We start from the raw sequence: 20,690 nt of genomic DNA, 5'->3' as shown, positions 1-20,690 counted from the left end.
TTTCACTAAATTCCGTTCATGAAGTTATCTGTTGACTTTATCACTTGCAATAATAAATTTATCACTTTCATTAATTCATGTCCTAATCTCATAATTTGGATCTCATCTCCGAACTTGACATGAACAAAATATGGTGTTAAGGTCGCTAATGTGCAAAGGTTTATTGCGCACAAACTGGAGGTACAGTAATTAAGTCTAACAACAAAAGAAGATGGACAGGACACAGTATAATAGACAATTGATGTCTAATTTTAATATAGTAAATTCGGTAATACGGTTACCGATAAAAGAATACACTTGTAAGTAACACAGAAATACACTTAACACTGAGACGGAAGTTTGGGCATGCTAAGCCGTGGGGGGCAGTAATGCTCCCTACGACTGGCGGCCCAACGAAGTATCGTTGCCGTCCGTGTCGTTCTGAAATTTCGGGTCAGTGAAACTTAGATTTTAAAGTGCACAACATGCAGGGCGCTAAGAGTAATTAACAAAGGCAGGAAATTAATGATAGCTCTAAAGCTAGGTGTGCTGAAGAGTATTAAGGCCTTCTAGCAGCTGTGGAGTACCGTTTCCAAAATCGTTGCGATGAATTTCTCACCGTTTAAATCATACGTCATTCCAAGGGATGAATGCAGGTCTCCTGCGTGCAGATGAAAAAATATAATTCAGTACTCACTGCAGTGAGTGACAGCGCATTTTCTCGTTGCCGAATATCATGGATACTCGGCAACGTCAAGTCACAGACAGACAGACGGACGGACATGACATGCACAATACCGCCTTTTTTCCATGAGAAAAAACGTTAAAAAGCAGTTACTTTCTCTGTGATAAGAATTCAGAGATAGAGGCACCAGAAAAAGCCAGGGACCACAAAAGTCATTTGTGTACAAGTACATATTAAGCCAGAGACGAGTTACTGCAAGAAGGCAAATCTGAGATATCCAGAGGATCACGAGCGCAATCTTCGACCATTCGCAGTGCATCGACGCCAGAAAAGTTCTCTTTTATGGCAGGATGAAAAGCATCGATATCAATCAACGAAATGTCCATGGCCTCATCGTCTTCAGAAGTTTCTCTAACTAAAGATTTAAGTCCATTCGTCTCAAATACTTGTTGCTCGTGAAGGTCAGTAGTGTTCTGCAGGCACTCGATTTCAACGGCGTTAATGTCGTGCGAGTTCTGATTGTCAATCTCACTCACTTCATTCTCATCAAATGCTTCAGTTGGGGTTTGGAAATCACAGTTAGTTTCACTGCCAACACTTCCTTGAAGGTTGGCAGCTCCGCCAAGAACTTCTGCATTAGCATTAGCTTTGCTTCTTGAGCTTCGATCCGAATTTTTAGATGAGCAATCAGAAGAATTTATTTGGTGCATCAAAATTTTACATTTCTTCATCTTCTCACTAGTTTCCTCAAGTGCCGACTTCAACTGATGGTCATTTCGAACAATACCGATTCTTTCAATTTCAGCAGCTTTGGAGTTAAGTAGTTCCTTCAATTGTTCACAATCAGAAAAATTATTTTGTTCATCGGACATTCTAGAGTCATGCCCACTGCAGCCTTCGGAAACTTCATGACGTGAGCTATTCCCGAGCATTGCATTTTCTACATCGCTTCCTATATGTTTATCGTCCATAGCTTCGTTGTCGATCTTAATTTCTGATTGCTTGTTAACCTCTGCCACATTATTTGGGTCTCTCTCCTTGATAAGAGCAGATGATGGAAGCAAGTTGATATTTTCACCAGCTTCCTTTCTGTTTGAGGTCGAAGAGCTAAACTCAAAGGCCGACAGTTGAAGCTGTCTACGTTTGAGTTTAAGCGGTCTACCGCGATGCGACCTTCCCGGTTCATTTTCTGCACAAGCTTGATGATAACACTCATACAAATGCTTTGTGACAAAACACATTTTCACCTTACATATTGGGCATTCGTACAATTTCTTTGAATCCTTCCTCTTCATTTTATGATTATTAGCGATTACGGCGAACTTAAAACGAAAATCACAGCGATCACATTCATATGGTTTAGATGCTAAATACTCTGATAGGTGCTGTTTCATAACCTCGGGATCGGAAGTCAAAAAGAAGCAGTCATTGCAACGATACTTACGATCCGCCGTTTTCATTATGAAAGGATTTTCAGGATTGTCCACAGACAAATAAGTCTCGACAGATACTCTTTTCTCGTAAGTAGGATCATCTATAACGTCAACCATATCCATAAGCGAAGGTTTGATAACTTTCAACTGGACATTGGAGAATGGATGGGAGTCATTCATGTCAACGGAGGGATTACCAGCTGAATCAGGGTCATTAACGGGCGATGTTTCGGGTACGAAGGATATACAGCTGTCGTTGTCACTCCTTACTTTACTGTTAATATTTGCTCCGCCGAAAGAGATAGGATTAAGAGAGGCATCCGACATTTCCGCTGGAACAGCAGGGCAGTCTGAAAAGAGAGTAGACGACGTTGAAGGAATATTGACTGAAGTGGATTCAGGATGTTCTTGGGCGATGTGGCTCAGCAGAGATTCTCTGTCGTTGCAACTTAAGGGGCAATGAGGACAGTGAGATTCAATAGCAATATCGTACGTAGCTGAAATATCGTCGAGATCATCAATGGCATGATCCCTAACTTCGTGATTACGAAGAAGCGATTGATACGCTGTAGTAAAAGAGCAATGTGTGCACTTGAACGGAAGATTGCGACGGTGCTGTTTCATATGAGACACCAGGGAATTATATCGCGATGAACGATAGAGACATTCCGTGCAAGCATATGGTTGCTCTCCCGTGTGGCGTCGTAGGTGTTTTTGTACATGCGCCCTTTTAAGTGCCGTGAACGAACACAACGGACACTTGTATCTCTTCTTACCGAGCTTTATAACGCGCTCGTTGGATGGTGAAGTAGAGCGCACCGGTTTTGGCTTAGCAAATGAAGCGGCAGGAGAGGAAAACATTTCCGATTCTGACTCGTTCATTTCATTCAGTGACTTGCCATGGTTTGCCCCAATCTTGCCCAAATCTGTCTCTTCTGTGCGAGTTTTCTTTTCTCTTTTCAAAGCAGATTTTTTCGGTGCTGGCTGTCCAACTGAAATATTCTTCTTCTTCTTATGTCTCGTCTTCACATGAAAGTTGAAGGCTTTCAGATCATAGGTGCAATAGTAACAACTGACACAAAACCACGATTTGGTCTGAGGAGGATGGGAACGCATGTGTTCAATGTACTGGCTTCTGTCGGAGGCTAAGAAGGAACATATAGGACACTTATAAGGTGCGTTGCCCTCAGGATGTGAATACATCACGTGTTCTTCCAGTTCGCTGGACTCCTTAGAGGCATACGGACACTTTGGACAGTTTGCCAAGGTTTGAAATGGGTGACTCTCCTTCTCATAGTGTGACCTGAGACCATATGGACTACGGGACGAGAAGGCGCAAAAAAAGCACTTGAATGACTTCTCGTCCATGTGAACACGGTGATGAATCTCAAGGCTGGAAAGATCGCGAGAAGAAAAGTCGCAGTAACAACAGCGGTAAAATCCGTTAACTTGCTTGTGAGTCAGATTGTGAGAAAGCAGCTTTGACTTGGTACCAAAGTGCAGAAAACACAAAGAGCATTGCAGGGGATCATTTTGAAAAGCTTTGGGCACTGGCGATGCAACCGAGAACTTCCGAGCGGATTTTTTATTGTCATAAGTGCAAGAAAAAGTGATTTCTTTTTGAACTGGTAAATGAAAGCCTGAATGTTGGTCCGAATCTGGTTTATCATTCTTGCAAATCGAAGGACCTGCAATTTCCCATTCATTCTTTATCTTTGCTTCATCTATAGCAATTTCAGTCATTTTTATATCAGTCTTCTTCGACAAAGACCGGCCATAATATTTATTCAGTGCAGCAGTTCTCAGGCTCATGCATCTTTTAGTTTGCTTCTTGGTGTATAGTTTGTTCTCATACTTTTTTTGTTCTAGTCTCACGTGCTTTCGAAGGTGCAACGTCATTGCGCCCCTGAAACGGGTTTTAAAGTCACATAACTTACAGCCATACTTCTTGCTGGGCATACTTTTATTGGGGCATTTTTTGTCGTTTTCTTCCTCGTTTGGAGTGTATAACTCTACGGGGGAGAGTCTTACTGAACACAACTTCAAGGACGCATTAATTTTCATAGATGAAACCTGTAAAAAAAACAAGCATTAAACAACATTTTTGGATATAAAAACACGAAGAGATGAAAATATGTGCCAATATCTAAACTTATAATAAATAATATTTATAAATGATGCACAACAATTGCTAGCTTGTCTATCATTGAAGCGCTGGGGGATAACAATATGATATTGGCAAGAAACAACCCATTTTTATCACTGACTAAAATAAATAATTCAACTCCTAAAATCGCATTAGTATCAAAATCAGAATGAGAAAATTGGAGCAGTAGAACACCTGTGATGGAGGTTGCTGCGGCTCAGTCGAGTCTTCCTGCTTTACAAGTTGCTTGTCATTTGCTCCTGTCAGCTGTCGAGACCTCTGACAAGTAACCTTGGGTGATTTTTGTTCATCAGCAGAAGCTTCTTCTGAAACAACTTTCCTTTTCTCAGCAGGTTTGGGAGAAACATCATGACTCTTGTCTGGATTCTCAGAATTGGCATCATATTTATAAGATGCCAAACTGCGTACCTTGAGGCAACGAGCAGCATCCACAAGAGCACTAAATTTTGACCTCTCAATATTTACTTCACCAATGTATATAAATTTTAGCAAAACTTCAAATATATCTGATGGAATATCTTTCAGAACAATGATGGGGTGACGACCAACAGCGCTGGTGGCAGCAAACATGGCAGCAAAGTAGTCGCTGCACACTGACAATACGAGCCGGTGCACAGGGTACAGCTTGCCACCACACGCAATCGTGGCATCATCATAGTTTATCTGCAAGCAAAAATAATAATAAATTTGACCATTGGGACTAACAGGAATCTAATATAAAATGTAAAGTATTGTATTGACTATGAAAACATTAGTTGCCTGTTCTATCTTCAAAACAAAAGGAAACATGATTGTCACAAATTTTCATGCAATTGACATATGAATTTGATGTTATTATTAAAAAAATTGTACATAGAAAATTGTAACAGTATGTGAATACAAAAAATATAAAGACGCATTAATTTATCACACAAATCACATTTTTAGGAGCAATGAATCATGAATTATGCACCAAGAGTGCATGCAAAAAAAATATTTATATATGTTATAAACAATAAAAATGTGACATATTTTTATGTTTTATTGTTCATTTTTGCTGGTCATTGATATTTTACCCTTACACAGATATTTTCAGTAGCTTTTTGTGTCTATAACCTATAAATGGCACACCTGTCTGCTTTCCAAGAGGCCAAATTATTAGTTCCTGTATGGCAGGTGCTAATGTGACAGAAACATTTCAAATACTTGACGTTTCTGGAGGTACTGTCTCATAAGTAATGACTGCTTTTGAAGTCGTCTTGAAAGACCATCAGTACCGAAATCAAATTGTGAGGAACAATCAAAAGACCACGGCATTTAAAATTAGTGCAGACCTCAATGGACACCTGCAGAACCCAGTTTCCATAGACTGTCTGCCAAGAGCTGCACTGATCTGGATTCTTTGAAAGAGCTGCAATCAACTGTGGCCAAGTTTGCCTTTGGAGATGGCCAAAGGAGTCATTCAATCCCAACTGCCTCCTCCAAACCATGAAACATGGCGGGGATCTGTGATGATCTGGGGTGCTATTTCTTTGAAATCTAGCAGACCTATGATTTTTCTTCATGGAAGAATCACTAATAGTCTAGACTATTTAGGAATTTTTGAGGACAAAGTTCTTCCAATGGTTCAAGCACTGTTTCTAGAGGGGAACGCCATCTTGCAAGATGATAATGCCTCCATCTATACAGCAGGAATTGTTAAAAAATGGCACGAGGAACATTCTAATGACGTTGAGCATCTCATTTGGCCACCACAACCACCAGACCTGAATATTATCAAGAATTTATGGTCGATTCTAGACATGCAAGTCAGAAGTTGATTCCTGCAGCCATTGTATTTGAAAGAGCTGGAGGGAGTTTTAACTGAAGAATGGATTAAAATTCCTTTGGAAAAAATTTGCAATTTATATGAATCAATGCCTCAGAGAGAATTGAGGCTGAAATTGCTGCAAAATGTGGACCTACACCTTAATAAAATGTATTTTGGGATTTCTCAGGCATTTCCTTTATTTTGTCTAACCCCTGAATATTAGGCATAAAATTGAACAGCAAATGAATTTCAGAATAAATATTAGTACTTGAATTAGCTGATGTGCAAGTACAAAGTTAAGTATTGACCACTTTTAAACCAATTATTTATCTTCCCAAGTAGATTTCACTTGCCAATAACCTAACTTTGATGCCAAGCCCAGAGTACAAAGTAAACTTGGAACACACAATGAATTCTTTAACCTTAGATGAGCATCTACAAACCTTGCTGTCCTGGCTGGAGAAGAGATGCAAAAAAGACGAATGCAGAGAAGTTTGGTGGTCTTTTATACGAATATGTAACAGGTCTGGAGCCATATCAAAGTGCTGCACTGGACTCAAGCTCTTCTAAATCTTCTCAATGGAATCCTGTAATGGAATTTAAAAACAATTATCATAATTTTAAAATATCCAACTCTCTAGGTATGCATTATTTTTAAACACCTAGTGCACTCAGGAAAAGTTTTTAATGCTTTTTTTCAATACATTAAGTTCTTTGAGAATAAGTAGGTTTTTTCAAACTTTGCATAATTGAACGTCCATTTAATTCAACATTTTAGTTGAAAACAGCTTCAAGGTTAGGAAAAATTTCAAAGTGCTAAGTCTAATTTTCAAAAGTTCTGGGGAAAAATAAGGATATTTTTTTTAGATGCTTGCACTCTAGCTGTTTGAGATGTGAGATTTTCAGTGTAATCAAATGTATGATCATAGTTGTACAACACCCAATTTTCTCTCAATAAAATATTCCAATATTGTTACATCTGCAACTACTCATACTCAGTAAATGGTTTTCAAGCATCAAAAATTTTTTAAATCCAAGTTTTTGTATGGAATTCTTACACAACACTTTTGTGAGTGCCACCAAGTGACATATCTGAGTTTAAAAGTGGATATGAAGTGCTGTATCAGGCAGGAATTTGCATTTCCAACATGTTTCACATGGCGAAATGCACATTTTGATTATCAAGATGAAATGACTGAGAAAGGACTGGGTGGTGCACATTTTTTTAATAAAAACAAAGGAGGACTGTAATGCATGATTTAATAAATTATTATTCTTAGGGTAACTTACACAAACTGCTGGGGTTAGTTTCAGGGCATGATCAAGCTCATTTAACAATCCTCTTAGGGTTAAGGTTAGTTCACACCTATTTGTATGCAGTTCACACCTATTTGGTTTAAAGAATGCAGTCATAAATCAGACAAGCAGAGACCTGCAAAACAACAGGTTCACAGCAACTCCCAAGCTTGGAATCCCCTTCCCTCACCCCCAAGCTGTGGTGAGATTTGCAGACGTAAACTCAGAAATATGTTTATTATCAAATCAATTTCTCCAATTTTGAATAATAGTTTAACATACATGAATTGATTTGTGCATGAATTATTTGAAGGTTATGATTCAAGGAAAAGCTGAAAATGGTTGAGGCTTGATATTCCCCAGCTAGATACCCTCTCTCCCCAAAATGCTGCAGATGTGTGGAGTTCATGGGCAGCTGTGGTTTGGGGACTTATGTATGAAGTACGTACAAAGCTCGTACAATGTGTTTACGGGCACATACAAATTCATGTGCATTTGCAAAGAATAACTAATCACAATTGTTTACCACTGATTTTTTTACTTTATAAAATGGTGTGAAATGAATCTAGTTTGTTTGGGTTCTCACATGGAGTTTAACAAGAAATGCCTGAAAGTTATGACAAAACCTCCACAACTATTGAAGACAAGTGCTGAGTGCGTCAACACACAATATGCCTTCCCCCCCCCCTTTTATCTTGAAGCTATTTCCTCTTTTCACCCTCATCCCCATGTCAGTGCATGTGTATATTGCTCTGTAAGTCTGTAGTATGACTATGGATTTTCCATCTAGAAACTTTAAAATTAATTATAATTATTTGCAATTAATTATAATACTTGCAACAGAAAGGAATATTTTAGTGACAACCATCATATTTTTTGGAAAAATAAGTCATAGTTTCAGTTAATTACTTTTCATTCTATGTTGCCTGGTGCATAATTCTATCTAGGAGATTCTATACACAATTTTGTGATGACCAATGAAGCATTAATTTTTCATCAAGTGAAATTTTTTCAACAAAATAAATAAATTTAATCAAAATTCTTTGTCATTAACCACTTTTTTTTTACCAGAGCTTTGCTAACCAAAGTTCTACTGTAAATGCATTTTTAGGGGTGTCCCATATTACCCTGGGGGGGGGGGTTCCCCATAATAGACGGTCTTGCTGAAATGGCCGCCGATTTGTTTTGGATTGAGGTACGCAAATTGTGTCAATAAAGTTTTAAAGCCAATACCTGTCTCTGCAAGTTTTTTAGCAAAATTTTTTAACATGACAACTTTTTTTACTACAGACCTTAGCAGAAGTACTTTTCCAAAATATCAGTTTTAAACATTTTTCAGGGATTTTTTAGAGCTAATAAATGTATGATTTCTTAACTTCCTTTATGCTACATAGATTAGAAAAATGTTGAAGTTTATGCCACTATTGTTAGTTTTGCAATATTTCAATCAGTTTTGCTGCTATAACATTTTTACACGATGACATAGAACTGTCTTGATTTACCCCACCAGAATGTTCTGGCAGAACGTAATACTGAGTCAACCCAAAACGTTTCATTGAAGAGCGGTCAGACAGTATAATCACTTGTTCAGTTGCCACTAAAGTGACTAAAGTAAAGACTAAAGACAAATGTCATTATTGATGTTTGACCATTTTCAGGGTAAAATTAACACGTTGACTCTAATTGGTCATATGCCAAACTTCCCTAGCAGACGGTGACAAATTTCCTTTCTCAAGTTAGTTTGACACTTGCCACCGCAGTGAAAGGAGGTGCATAGCTCTATATGCATTAGACGGGACATGTTGGTGAGAGAAAACATGTGGGACATATGTGTACCACAACGTACTGCAGCCGCAAAAACCATGCGACAAACAAAGTGTAACACTATTGTACCACGGCTCTGTGGTATAGTCTAGAAACTAATAAAAAATAGAAAAACATGAAAATGTCTAGAAGTTGGAGCAAATCATCAACTGATAAAGGAAATATGGCTGGTATTCCATATTTCTATTCATTTTAATTATTATCGCTCACTTTATGTGATAAACTGGAATTTAAGGCTGTGACAGAATGCCGTATTTGTTTCAAATCTGTGCTATTAAAAATACGCGCATTTGAGATTTGTTACGTTTTTTCATTGACCCTATCCTTCCTATTACCGGTAAAAAATATAATGTGACTAACTTCTTAACTTGAATGTTAAAATCTTTTTTTGAAATAATGTGCTGAAATAATTGAAATGGTATACATATGTACCACTCTGTCCTGGAGCAATATACCTCGTGGTACAGATATGTACCACTTCGGAGTCAACGTGTTAAAGATTTGGGGTAACACGTGCACAGGACTTTGTAAATAAGTTTGTGGTTTGTAAATGGCTCTTCATGGCTAATGATGGCTGAGATATGGAATTCACAGCTCAAAGAAATGGAATCATGGCTGGCAAATCCATAAAACCAAGTCTTGAAAAATAAAGTTGTGGCTCAGTCTCACCAAGAAGATATATTCCATGCCTGCATTCTGCAGGATATTTTGGCACTGGTGGGAGCATCAAAGTACTGCAGATTATGGAGGTTGAAAATTTTATGAAATGACATGTTTGCCAAGTGCTATCCACCATTTTTTTCCATCTAATAAAAATACATGACATTAGAGCAACGAGATTTTATACCTGTTGAAATTATACAATATTATAGCTGCAAGGTGCATACTGTTACTAAGAAAAAAAATTCCATGTCTTTTCCATGACTCTCCATGATCATCAATATAATTTTCCAAGACTCATACAGTATTGTGCAAATTAGTTTGAACAGTGGTTGCAATAGCACAATTATTTGTCTCATTGAAGTTTTTAAAAAAAAAACATGCCAATGATACAAAATATGATATAATTAATAGGAGATATGACCTATTTTTGCTTTTACAAGCATTTGAACACAATTTGGCATGGATTTGACCAAAGTTGAACACATTTTAGTCACTTGCTCATCATGATACCAGGTCCTAATTACAGCACTTATTAGCTTTGCCATTGTCAAACAGTCTTCTTTCAGGAGTCTTTGTTTGATTATAGCACATAAGTTTTCAATGGGATTGATGTCTGGAGAATTTCCAGGCCAGTCTAAAATCTCCAGTCCATTTTCTTCAAAGAATGTGCGCGTATTACATGCAGTATATATATGGCATGGTGCATGATCCTGCTGAAAAATGCCATCTCTCAAACATCTGCTTATGAACATGTTTTGGGGTAGTTTTAGTGCTAAAAGCCAATGATGACTCAGTAGCGTAGAGGGAATGATGAATAGTGTTAAATAGAAGGCTATTTTGGAGACTCATTTGCTTCCTAGTATGACAAGGGACTTTCCTGATGGAGATGGCATTTTTCAGCAGGATCATGCACCATGCCATATATATATATACTGCATGTAATACGCGCACATTCTTTGAAGAAAGTGGACTGGAGATTTTAAACTGGCCTGAAAATTCTCTGGACATTAATCCCATTGAAAACTTATGCGCTATAATCAAACAAAGACTCCTGAAAGAAGACTGTCTGACAATGGCAAAGCTAATAAGTGCTGTAATTAGGACCTGGTATCATGATGAGCAAAAGACTAAAATGTGTTCAACTATGGTAAAATCCATGCCAAATTGTGTTCAAATGCTTGTAAAAGCAAAAGGAGGTCATATTTCCTATTGATTATATCATATTTTGTCCTATTGGCATGTTTTTTTAATAAAACTTCAATGGGGCAAATAATTGTTATTTCAACCACTGTCCAAACTAATTTGCACAATACTGTATATGACAGGTTTAGCATGACTGAAAGACTAACCGTGCATATTCTATCATTGCCTAGTTGCCTACAGTTGATAAATAACAAATGTGTAAATGCATAGAGCAGGCAGCCACAGAGGAACAAAAATGACACAGTCTGAAAATCAAGCCCACACAGGTATTATTATGAATTCAATAGTGTCATATCACAATAAATATTGAGTAATGCACACAAGATTGTACATGATAATATCAATACAGTTCAGAACACTCTTCAACACCACTACCTTAACATTCAACTGGAAGCTATTTTATATCAACTTTTTCTTTAATGTTCAGTTCAAGAGTGTCTAGCTTTGTTTCCAAAGATTGCCTCATGGCATTGAACCTTGCAATAATTTTAAACTCCCCTTTTCTTTCCGATGCTTCTGCATATTCATTTGCTGCTTGCCCAAGCACCTTGATGCCCTCCTCCATATGCCTTTTCTTCTTCTTCATTTCATCTAGCTCACCAACAAAGCCTTCCTCTTCTGGGTTTTCTGGGCCTTTGCATTCTGCTCTTTCTCTTCTGCCAAATAATTATTGTAGGCTGTTTTGACACTGCCAGCTGCAAGCAACATCTTCTTGGTGATGGTCATCTTGTCCAGGCCACCAACATGTGCAACATGGTCAACCACAGCACACAGGGCAACCACCCTTGGCTCTTCCATGTTGTGCATCATGATTTCCTTGTTGAACATAAACCCTCTTTCAACCGTGGCTTGGCCATGAGACAGGAGCATGAGCATCTGCACTATACATTCCAGACCTTGTAGAAGCTCTTTGACAGAATGGCATGCCAAAAAGTGTCCAGTCGATCAGAAGTTGAAAATGCTTGAAACTGTGCATTTAGTTTACTGCAATGTTACAATTCATCTCTAAAGTTGCACATCTCTCTGCACAACACCATCTACATCTGTATTAGGGAATCTCTTGGCATCAACAAGCAAAATGAGACTGTTCTTCAACTGTGTCTTGTCAGCTTCCTTACAGTCCTTCTTGATGAAGACTTTTGGTGGCACCAGCCATCTCAGGTTCCTACCAAGTACCAAGGCCATATGCCTGTACCTGATGACTGATACTGATAGAGTGATAGCGCTCGCATCAAGTAGCTTCTGGGTTACAGCCTGCATGAAGTCCCGCATTTGTGTCTTGAAAGTGAGAACTTGCATTGCACTTGCATTCCTGTCTGCAAGCTGTTTTTTTATTGCAGTCCTGGCCATGTAACCAACATCAACCTTATTGAGGGAAATCAAAATGCCTTTTGTTCCATGACTTTCCATGACCTGAAATAAAATCCAACAACTTTCCAGGCATGGAAAATGAAAATTCAAATTTCATGACTTTCCAGGTTTTCCATGACCAGTATGCACCCTGTAGCTGCAAAATTTCAGAAAAAAAAACTTTTCCTGACTTGTAAGTACCCAAGTACCAACTAGGCTACTACTATTGCACAATGCATATTGCACACAGCACACACATGAAAACTGGTGAAACTTGAAACTGGCAGTATCATACTTAATAGGAATACATACCGTTAAACGGGGCAAAAAGGGATGGGCGGGGTAAATCGGGATGCGCATCCTACATTTCGTAGAAATGTAGTAGCAGCTAAACTAATCAAAATATAGCAAAACAAAAAATAGTGGCATAAACTTCAACATTTTTACTATCTATTATGTATAAAGCTAGTCAAGAAATCAAACATTTACTATCTCTAAAAAAAATCACTGAAAAAAAGTGAAAAGTGCAATTTTGGAAAAGTACCTCTGCTAAGGTCTGGAGCAAAAAAAAAATATTAGCCGTATTAAAAAATTTTACTTACATAAAAGTTGCACCCAGGTGTTGGCTTGAAAAAGTAATTGACAGAATTTGCCTATTTCATTCCACAAAAAAATGGAAGCGATTTCCACGCAACAGGGTAAAAAGGGACACCCCCTCGGGGTAATTAGGGACACCCTTAAAAATGCATTTACAGTAGAACCTCAGTTAGCAAAGGCTCCAGTTAACGAAAAAATTGATTAACAACAAAGAAGTTTGATTACATTTACCTTGCTCAGCAAAAAAAATTCACTTATCATCGGTCGTTACAAAATTGTACATAGAATGCTATATATAGAATTGTGCACCCGACTGCACCGGGCATCATACATAGAATGAAGAGTAACTGACCTAAAGTCCTAAACTATGATTTATTTCTCCAAAACATAAGATGGTTGTGACTAAAACATTCTTTTCTGTTTCAAGTATGTTTTTTTACAATTTTTCTTTTATAGTGAATTCACTTAACCCAATTAAAATGGTGTGAAATTACAAGCCATTTTGTAAGCTTACAGATACAGAAGAAATGCTACATGGCTGCTGATATGAAGCTTGCAGTGGACAAGGTTGTTGTAAATGCTCAATGGCATGTTCATGGATATGGTAATATCACATCAATAATACGGTAATTAATGAATGTGGTAATATCATATCAAAAAAGGAAAAACAAGTAAAAATCACAGAAAATGTCATTTATTTTACATCTACAATGGAAGAGGAGGACTTCAGAGTACTGTTAGTAATAGAGGAGTACACTCAGCATGCTTCAAAAGTTTTAAAATTAACTTTTATTGCAAGTGTCCTGGATTACCACGTTCCCAGGGATAATTCGGGACGGTTTTATTTTGCGTCTGGCACCTTACGAATAGCATATGGAATTTTTTTGAAGATGCCATTTGATAGTGGATAGTGCTTGCAAACTGCAAAGAGCTAGTATACCTATAAAATGAGCCTAAACTTGTTTCTGAAATGTTTCATGGTAAGAAGTTATGAACAAAAAACGCTCAAAACCATCCCTTTTTACCCCCATGACGGCATGACGGTACCATAGTGGCAAAGCAGAGTTTTTTAGACTCTCCCTCAAGTTCATTTTTGAGTCCTATATGTAGACCAGTTAAGTATCCTGGATACCTGCATTATCATCCAAAAGAAATTGGTTTAAATTGTGAGTAAATGAGGGAATGAAAAATGAACTGATTCTAAAAAATCTGTGCTTTGTCACTATGGACGGTACCTAATCAAATATATCTATATATGTGTGTGAAGTTGTAACTTTGTAAGATTGTCATGCCAGTAATTTAAAAGAGAATAAATTTTTTATAAAAAACACATGCCTATTATAAAAAACACATGCCTAAATACTGAAATTACTGATTACTTTTAGATTTAAAGATAGTCAGCTCCAGCTGCATCTCAATGCTGTGTTTTCTTCATTATGCAAATGATGATCATGTTCTAATCATAATCATTCCATCTCCATCTTGTAATATTTACAGGTAGCTTCCGCCTTCCGGTAAGTAACATACTCTGATACTTAACCACAGTTACCTTTTCCTGTAGGCGTAGGGCAGTAGCCTTCTGCATAATCAAGAGTTCTGCTACAGTGCTACTTATAGTTTCAACTTCAAGATAGCTAGCTAGTTAGGACAGGTTAGGTTGGCCCTGGTTGGGTTAGGACAGGTTAGGTTACAACAGGTTAGGATATGTCAGGCTGTGTTCAGTTTGGTTAGGGTTATTTGGCTAGGTAAAATTAATGCAAGACTGTTTTATACAATAATGACACACACAGACACAGGAAAAGGCCACAATTGGGGGATTGCTGTGTGTAGTAGGAATTGTGTGGCAAAAAGAAGAAGAGAGAAAAAGAAAAAAGTAGAAAAAAAATGTATAGCGGCTGATCTGGTTCGTTCGTTGTAGGTTGTACGCTGATGTTTGGCCATCTCGGTCTCTTATATTAGCTTAAAAGTAACTTGTATACCTTATCATTAGTTTTTTTTTATAAAAATTACCTGTTTCAAAAGTAATGATGAAGTTTGATTACACATCATGCATTCAAATTGTTTATTGGCACAAATTTTCAAAGGTACACGTGACTGACAGGACAGCACTTCGGTGACTTCGCGCGCAGTGCACATTGCCGTTTTTTTACCACGACGATGTAATGATGTGACGCTTTTTGGAGTAAATTAAATCACGTGTCAGATATTACCCTAAAGCCGGAAGAATCATTTGCGTTTTGAAAAAGGGGCAATGATTCGATCTAATTTTGATTTTTTATAATAAACTTATCAGCATTTAATAGTTTATTCGTCAGAGGCACATAGATATTCTCAAGAAACGTGCTTTTTCCGCTTTTTAGAGCATTTTCTCATTTATGGAAAAAATGCACTATTGTGCTCGCCATGTCCGTCCGTCCGTCTGTCTGTCCGTGACCTCAAGTTTTCGTCGACGAGAAAATGCGCTCTCTGTCACTCACTGCAGTGAGTACTGAGATATATTTTTAAAATGGTTGCTATATTGTCGGCAGGGTGGCCCAGTGGTTAAAAGTTCAGATTGGCGCAGAGAGGCGCGGGTTCGATCCCAGCTCTGTGCGCCAGTTTCTGATCGGCAAGGAGGCCGGGCGGTTAAGCAAAAATTGGAGCAGTGAGTTGTGAGTTCAAGACCGCATCAAGCTGTGAATGTTCTGTGATGTTAAGAATCGGCAACAGGCCTACGGCCTAATAAACGCTGAAACCACTATTATTATTATTATTATTAATCGGCACTTGCTTAAGCAAAGTAAGCACTATTTTACAATTTTAAACTAATTCGTGCGAAAATAATTTAACAAAATCCTTCATTGAGTTCCCTTGCTAGAAACGTCGACATGTTTTTCTAGTCTTCTTCTTTTGTTGACAGGGATTTGGTATTCTTTCTCCGTAACGTAAGGAACTTTTTTTTTACTGACATGTTCAGCTTTCCTCTGGCAATAACCGTGCGATTCTACAATCGCTTAATTAAGGCTGGTAGTCAGAATGCAGCAAAGTCTGAGAGCAAGTTTTGCGCGACCATCATGAGAAATCCTTGATCTGCTCGAAGCTCGGCCAGTCGCTACCCTCGAGCTTGTAGTCTTTGTAATATGATATTTTAGCCAGCCCCTTTCTCGCGGCAACTGGTCGCTTTCAGGCGTGCCCATTCTTGAACGGCGAAAGACTTCATGGAACCGAAGTCGCAGCTGAGATCTTGCTGAACAGTTGTCAGAATGTGCCATATTTGCAACCCTCTCAGCCACCTCATTTCCACGTGATGCCACTATGGCCTCTAATTCAGCAAATCGCCATTCAGTTAAGTCCCTTGACTCGCATCAACTTCTGTATCTTGAAGACAATTGTGCGATATGAGTTTCTCAGATGATAAAATCAAAACAGGCGTGCTCTCTGGATGTACCGGAGAGCAAAATTTTGCACTGTTTCTAGGTGGTTCAATAAGACTTTGGAATGTCCCATACAAGTGTGGAGCCATACTCCATTTCATCCATCTCACTTCTTATAAAGGCCACATATATTCTGAGCATCTGTCGACGAGAAGCACCCCACGTCATGGAGACAAGCGTTCGAGGCCGCTCCACAACATTCTGATGGGATATGCTCTAAGGAGCTTCACAACCGGGCGCTGGTATGTGTTTCCACATTTGCAATTTGTTGAAGTGAAAATGAGCCTGGTGATTTGTTCCAAACTTTACGCCTCCTTATGCTCCAAACTCTGCGCCTCCTTATTAAACTCCTTATCCCCGCCGCTCAAAATGACGACTATATGCAACTGTGGTCAAAAAGTGTCGTTCCAGATAACTCCACAGTGAACAAAGCTACAGTAAGAAAGATTTGAACTTGCTTCTGTATCAAACACGAATGCTTGGTAGGAGTTTGATGCACCTCCAGGTTGCTGGTATCGAAAACTACAACTCACGATCGTTACACAAATATTTCTTCAGGCATTTTAATTTTTCACGCACAAATAAGAAACATTTTCGATTTTTGACTAATGCCCAGCAAAGCTCCTTGTTAAATCTGATGATATCTGAATAATATTATCTTTGAGGTTGCGCTGAATGTTATGCAGTGAAAACTGTTTCAGCTCGATCCTACATTACCTAATAACAACTCTACCGAGAATTTTAACTTGTTGAGACAACTTTCCGTACCTGTTTAGCGCTAGAATATCAACTCTGGTGCTGCATTTCTAGCCTATTCTCGTGAAAGAACGAATAGTAACCTTACCGATAATTAATATAATCTATCCAATTTTATATACAGTCAATCATAGAGGAATCTCAGTGAGTGTGAGGGGTCTTCATTGCAGCGTAGTAGCCAGCACCCAGTCATCGAGCTAGGTGCCGGCTATCAGATCGTGTACAAGCTAGACAACCGGGAGCTCTACTGCCAAAAAAAGCCCGGTAAGACGCAATCGTGTCTAGTAACTGTCTATATTAGATTTCATCTTGAATGAATAATAAATTTTCATAGAATCTCTCCACAATTACCAAATTTAGTAAGGGATCGATTGCAAATTTCTTAGGTCAGTCAAATCTATTTAAGATCGACAATGCATCCTAACACTAGTGGTAGTTTACTTGGCTTACTAGACTTTCACCTACGAATCCATCTCATAGCGCAAGTCAAAAGATATTATTCCCAACTAAAGTCAGCATAGCAAATTTCCTGCACCAACATCATCTACAAGTGATGTTGGAAAGTCAGAAACCGACAGCGCACTGAAGCAACTGAGCAGGAAGCATCGTTACCATCTCAGAGAGGCGAAAATTTGGGAGGAATTGAGGACCGAAACAGAAAAAAGCTACGCGTACAAGAGACATCGGCCACCCGCATGAGAGACAGAAAAGCAAGGTACACGGTATCATACCTACGAATCCAGAAAAAAACGCAAGTGAGATCCTTTATGCGGTAACACTAGCTTGTGGTGGCACTCTCAATAACAATGCTCATGAAACGCGGTTCACATAGGATTGCTGTACAAGTATTGTCTGATACAGGCCTCATGAAAACACTATTTACGAGAAACTAATGCACACTCAATTCATAATGACTCAAACGTAAAATATTTTCATTCATTGGTTTTGCATATGATAACGAAATTGCAAATGTAAATAAAAGCCAACGACGTTCAAACAATGACATATTATAAGAAAATTAAAGGAAAAATCTGCATTTTCGGAACCAAAGTAAGTAAGAGAGTAGATTGGGAGACATCTACGTTGGCTTCACAAATACGATCCGAGTTTACAGCTGTGTATTACAGTTGTGTAGGATAAAGCGATTACGAAGTTATGTAGAACTCTACTTACACACACCATAAAAAGTTCATCTCTAGTCGCTAGAGCGTTATCTTACATCGCATAAATATCATATTCTTGAATTAAATGAATGAAAAAAATTTAAAAAATACATGGCAAGGGCACTCAAATATACCTGTAATCGAAGAAAAATGCCTCGTAGGTATCATAAGCGTAACGAATGAGAGGTAGAAAAGCAATATAAAAACTGCAGTTACAACTCGGTTAATCAGTCATGGAGTAACAGAGCTTTCAAAGAGTTTCATAAAATGTATACTCTACATATTTTGCTTTGTTACACACTGAAAATTCAACAAAAAACCATAGTGATGCTAGGAATCGAGTACACACTAATGGGTCTAAATAAATGCTGCAATAACAATCTACTACAGGAATCTAGACCTCTCATGTTGAAGCAGGGTAGTAAGAATACTGAATGACTTAGATCTCTTTTGCCACACATGAAATAGTGACCGTTAGATTGTGCGACCGGTACGAAAATGAACGGAGAACAGTTAGCTTTGTAGTATAAGTTGACTTCAGAACGTGATAAGTTTGACGCATTGGCATTGCATGACTTCTGGATGTTGAAATCAATGTGATTCACATCCGTCATGGTAGAGACGTCAATGGAATTTAAAAGAGTTTCTCTTATTCGGACTTTTCTTGAGATTCCGAGTAATTAGAATATTCAGGCTGTGTTGGAGACGTCCCCAACAAACAAATGGGTTCGCCCACTGATTCAGTGGCCACTGAAGATGAAGTTCCGACAGTTGCAGATAACTGGAATGACTGGGATGGAACATCAGCAGGAAGGCATGCTTTAGACAAAATATTCGAAGCATCAGAAGACGAAGCAAATATACTGTAGAGTTGGTCGCCTTCATACGGGACTCCAGGAGGCCCAGCTGTAACATAAGAAGAAGTGCAAGAGGTATAAACTTGCGAGGTTTTCGAGGGCTGAGATGAATTGATGTCCATCAATGATTGAGCAGCAAGGCTGTAGTCGAGAGTTGCGTCTACGTTTGTGCTGAGATTGTAACGCATGTTTGTAGGTGACTGAGCTTGATGCCTTAGCATGTGAGGTTTAAGGTTTGACTTGTGGGACGACCGGTATGTGCATTGAGGGTATGGACACTCGTAGGGTTTCTCGCCTGTATGGGTGCGCAGATGCACTCGAAAATTTGTCTTTACATTAGTTTGGTAGGAGCAAAATGTGCAGACAAATGATTTTGCCTCAGAGCTGTCGCTAATAATAGACTTTTTAGGTCTAGGAACAATTGGTAAACTTGCAGAATTGAATTTAGGCATTCCTCCTGCCAGGACGCCCAACGGAAGCGACGCTGATCTGTGCCAGGCTGCCCGTGATGTTGCTGAAGACCCATCGTGGACTCCGAGCTGATCAATGAAAGTCAATAATTAGGGCTGAATTAACAAGACTAATTATATTTTAGAAATAAATACTCGCTATTAATAGCCAAACCCTGAACAGATAATTTCTCTGGACACTGACGACATTGTTCCAAAATAATGCATCGAATAATCACGCCCAGCACCAATACAGATTTTCTGTCATTTTGATTGCGAGTTCAACTTTCGACGCTCATCGCGAATTTAACCCCAGTTGCATCTATAAAGTGCTAAAATCTTATCCGATAGTCGGAATAGTAATAAACACAGAAAAAGCGAAGCTCCAACCTCGCGGCTACACAAGATTTATCATGGAAGCTAGGACTAGTGACACAACTTCGAGAACATAAAATGCCCCATCATGACTCCTGTATAAGTACATCATCAAGAGAAGAATAATTTTTCTTAGTGCGTAGAACGCTTCAAAACAATGTTTTACATTATTCAATGATACGTTTAATAAAAGTAAATAACCATACGCATGAGTTGGCAGTGCTACTGTCACTGCGTAAGCGGATCATGCAGGCGGATATGGCGCTTGAGGTTGCCGCGCTGCGATGCACGGTACGAGCACATGGGGCAAGCGAATGGCTTCTCCCCGCTATGGACACGGGTGTGCTTGCGCATATTTTCAGCACTGCCGCAGCTGTACGTGCAACTCTTGCAGCGGTAAACGGCAACTATCTTGCTAACGCCAGTAGTAGATTGGATCTCCACCGAGTCACGAATGAAACCTTTGTCGGTTCCAACAGATCCAGAGTTCTGAGCGTCCTGACGTAATTCAGAGCCGAGGAGTGACGGCTTGGATGAGGTTAGCAAGGCCGAAGATGAGGCGTGACTTGAAGGCATAAGTATCGCGAGGCATTTATCAAAGTTTGACAAAGGTGCTGGTGACGGAGAACTTCCTCGGGAATCTCCTGCAGGGCGTGGCAACTGCCGGCAAGCAGAGGGATGACCAACCATG

The 20,690-nt window shown here is 38.8% G+C and overlaps 2 protein-coding genes across 2 annotated transcripts; both read right to left on the bottom strand.

Moving 5' to 3' along the window:
* Positions 1-717: 717 nt before the first annotated feature.
* LOC108679130 lies at positions 718-15,130 on the bottom strand. The gene is made up of 4 exons (XM_018167715.2): positions 14,997-15,130; positions 6,497-6,640; positions 4,439-4,927; positions 718-4,170 (listed from the first exon to the last, which is right to left on the bottom strand). The coding sequence occupies exons 2-4, from the start codon at positions 6,587-6,589 to the stop codon at positions 898-900; spliced, it is 3,855 nt and encodes a 1,284-aa protein (XP_018023204.1). The 5' UTR covers positions 6,590-6,640; positions 14,997-15,130; the 3' UTR covers positions 718-897.
* Positions 15,131-17,546: 2,416 nt separating this feature from the next.
* LOC125179161 (sal-like protein 4) lies at positions 17,547-20,323 on the bottom strand. Its single transcript, XM_047884483.1, has 2 exons — positions 20,206-20,323; positions 17,547-19,714 (listed from the first exon to the last, which is right to left on the bottom strand). Exons 1-2 carry the CDS (start codon positions 20,245-20,247, stop codon positions 18,968-18,970), a joined length of 789 nt encoding a protein of 262 aa, XP_047740439.1. The 5' UTR covers positions 20,248-20,323; the 3' UTR covers positions 17,547-18,967.
* Positions 20,324-20,690: the final 367 nt, after the last annotated feature.

This window comes from Hyalella azteca, unplaced genomic scaffold, assembly GCF_000764305.2.
Source record: "Hyalella azteca isolate HAZT.00-mixed unplaced genomic scaffold, Hazt_2.0.2 contig15466, whole genome shotgun sequence".
Classification (NCBI taxonomy): Eukaryota; Metazoa; Arthropoda; class Malacostraca; order Amphipoda; family Hyalellidae; genus Hyalella; species Hyalella azteca.
Note: the sequence above shows the minus strand (reverse complement) of the source record. Positions and strands in the feature narration are given on the sequence as shown.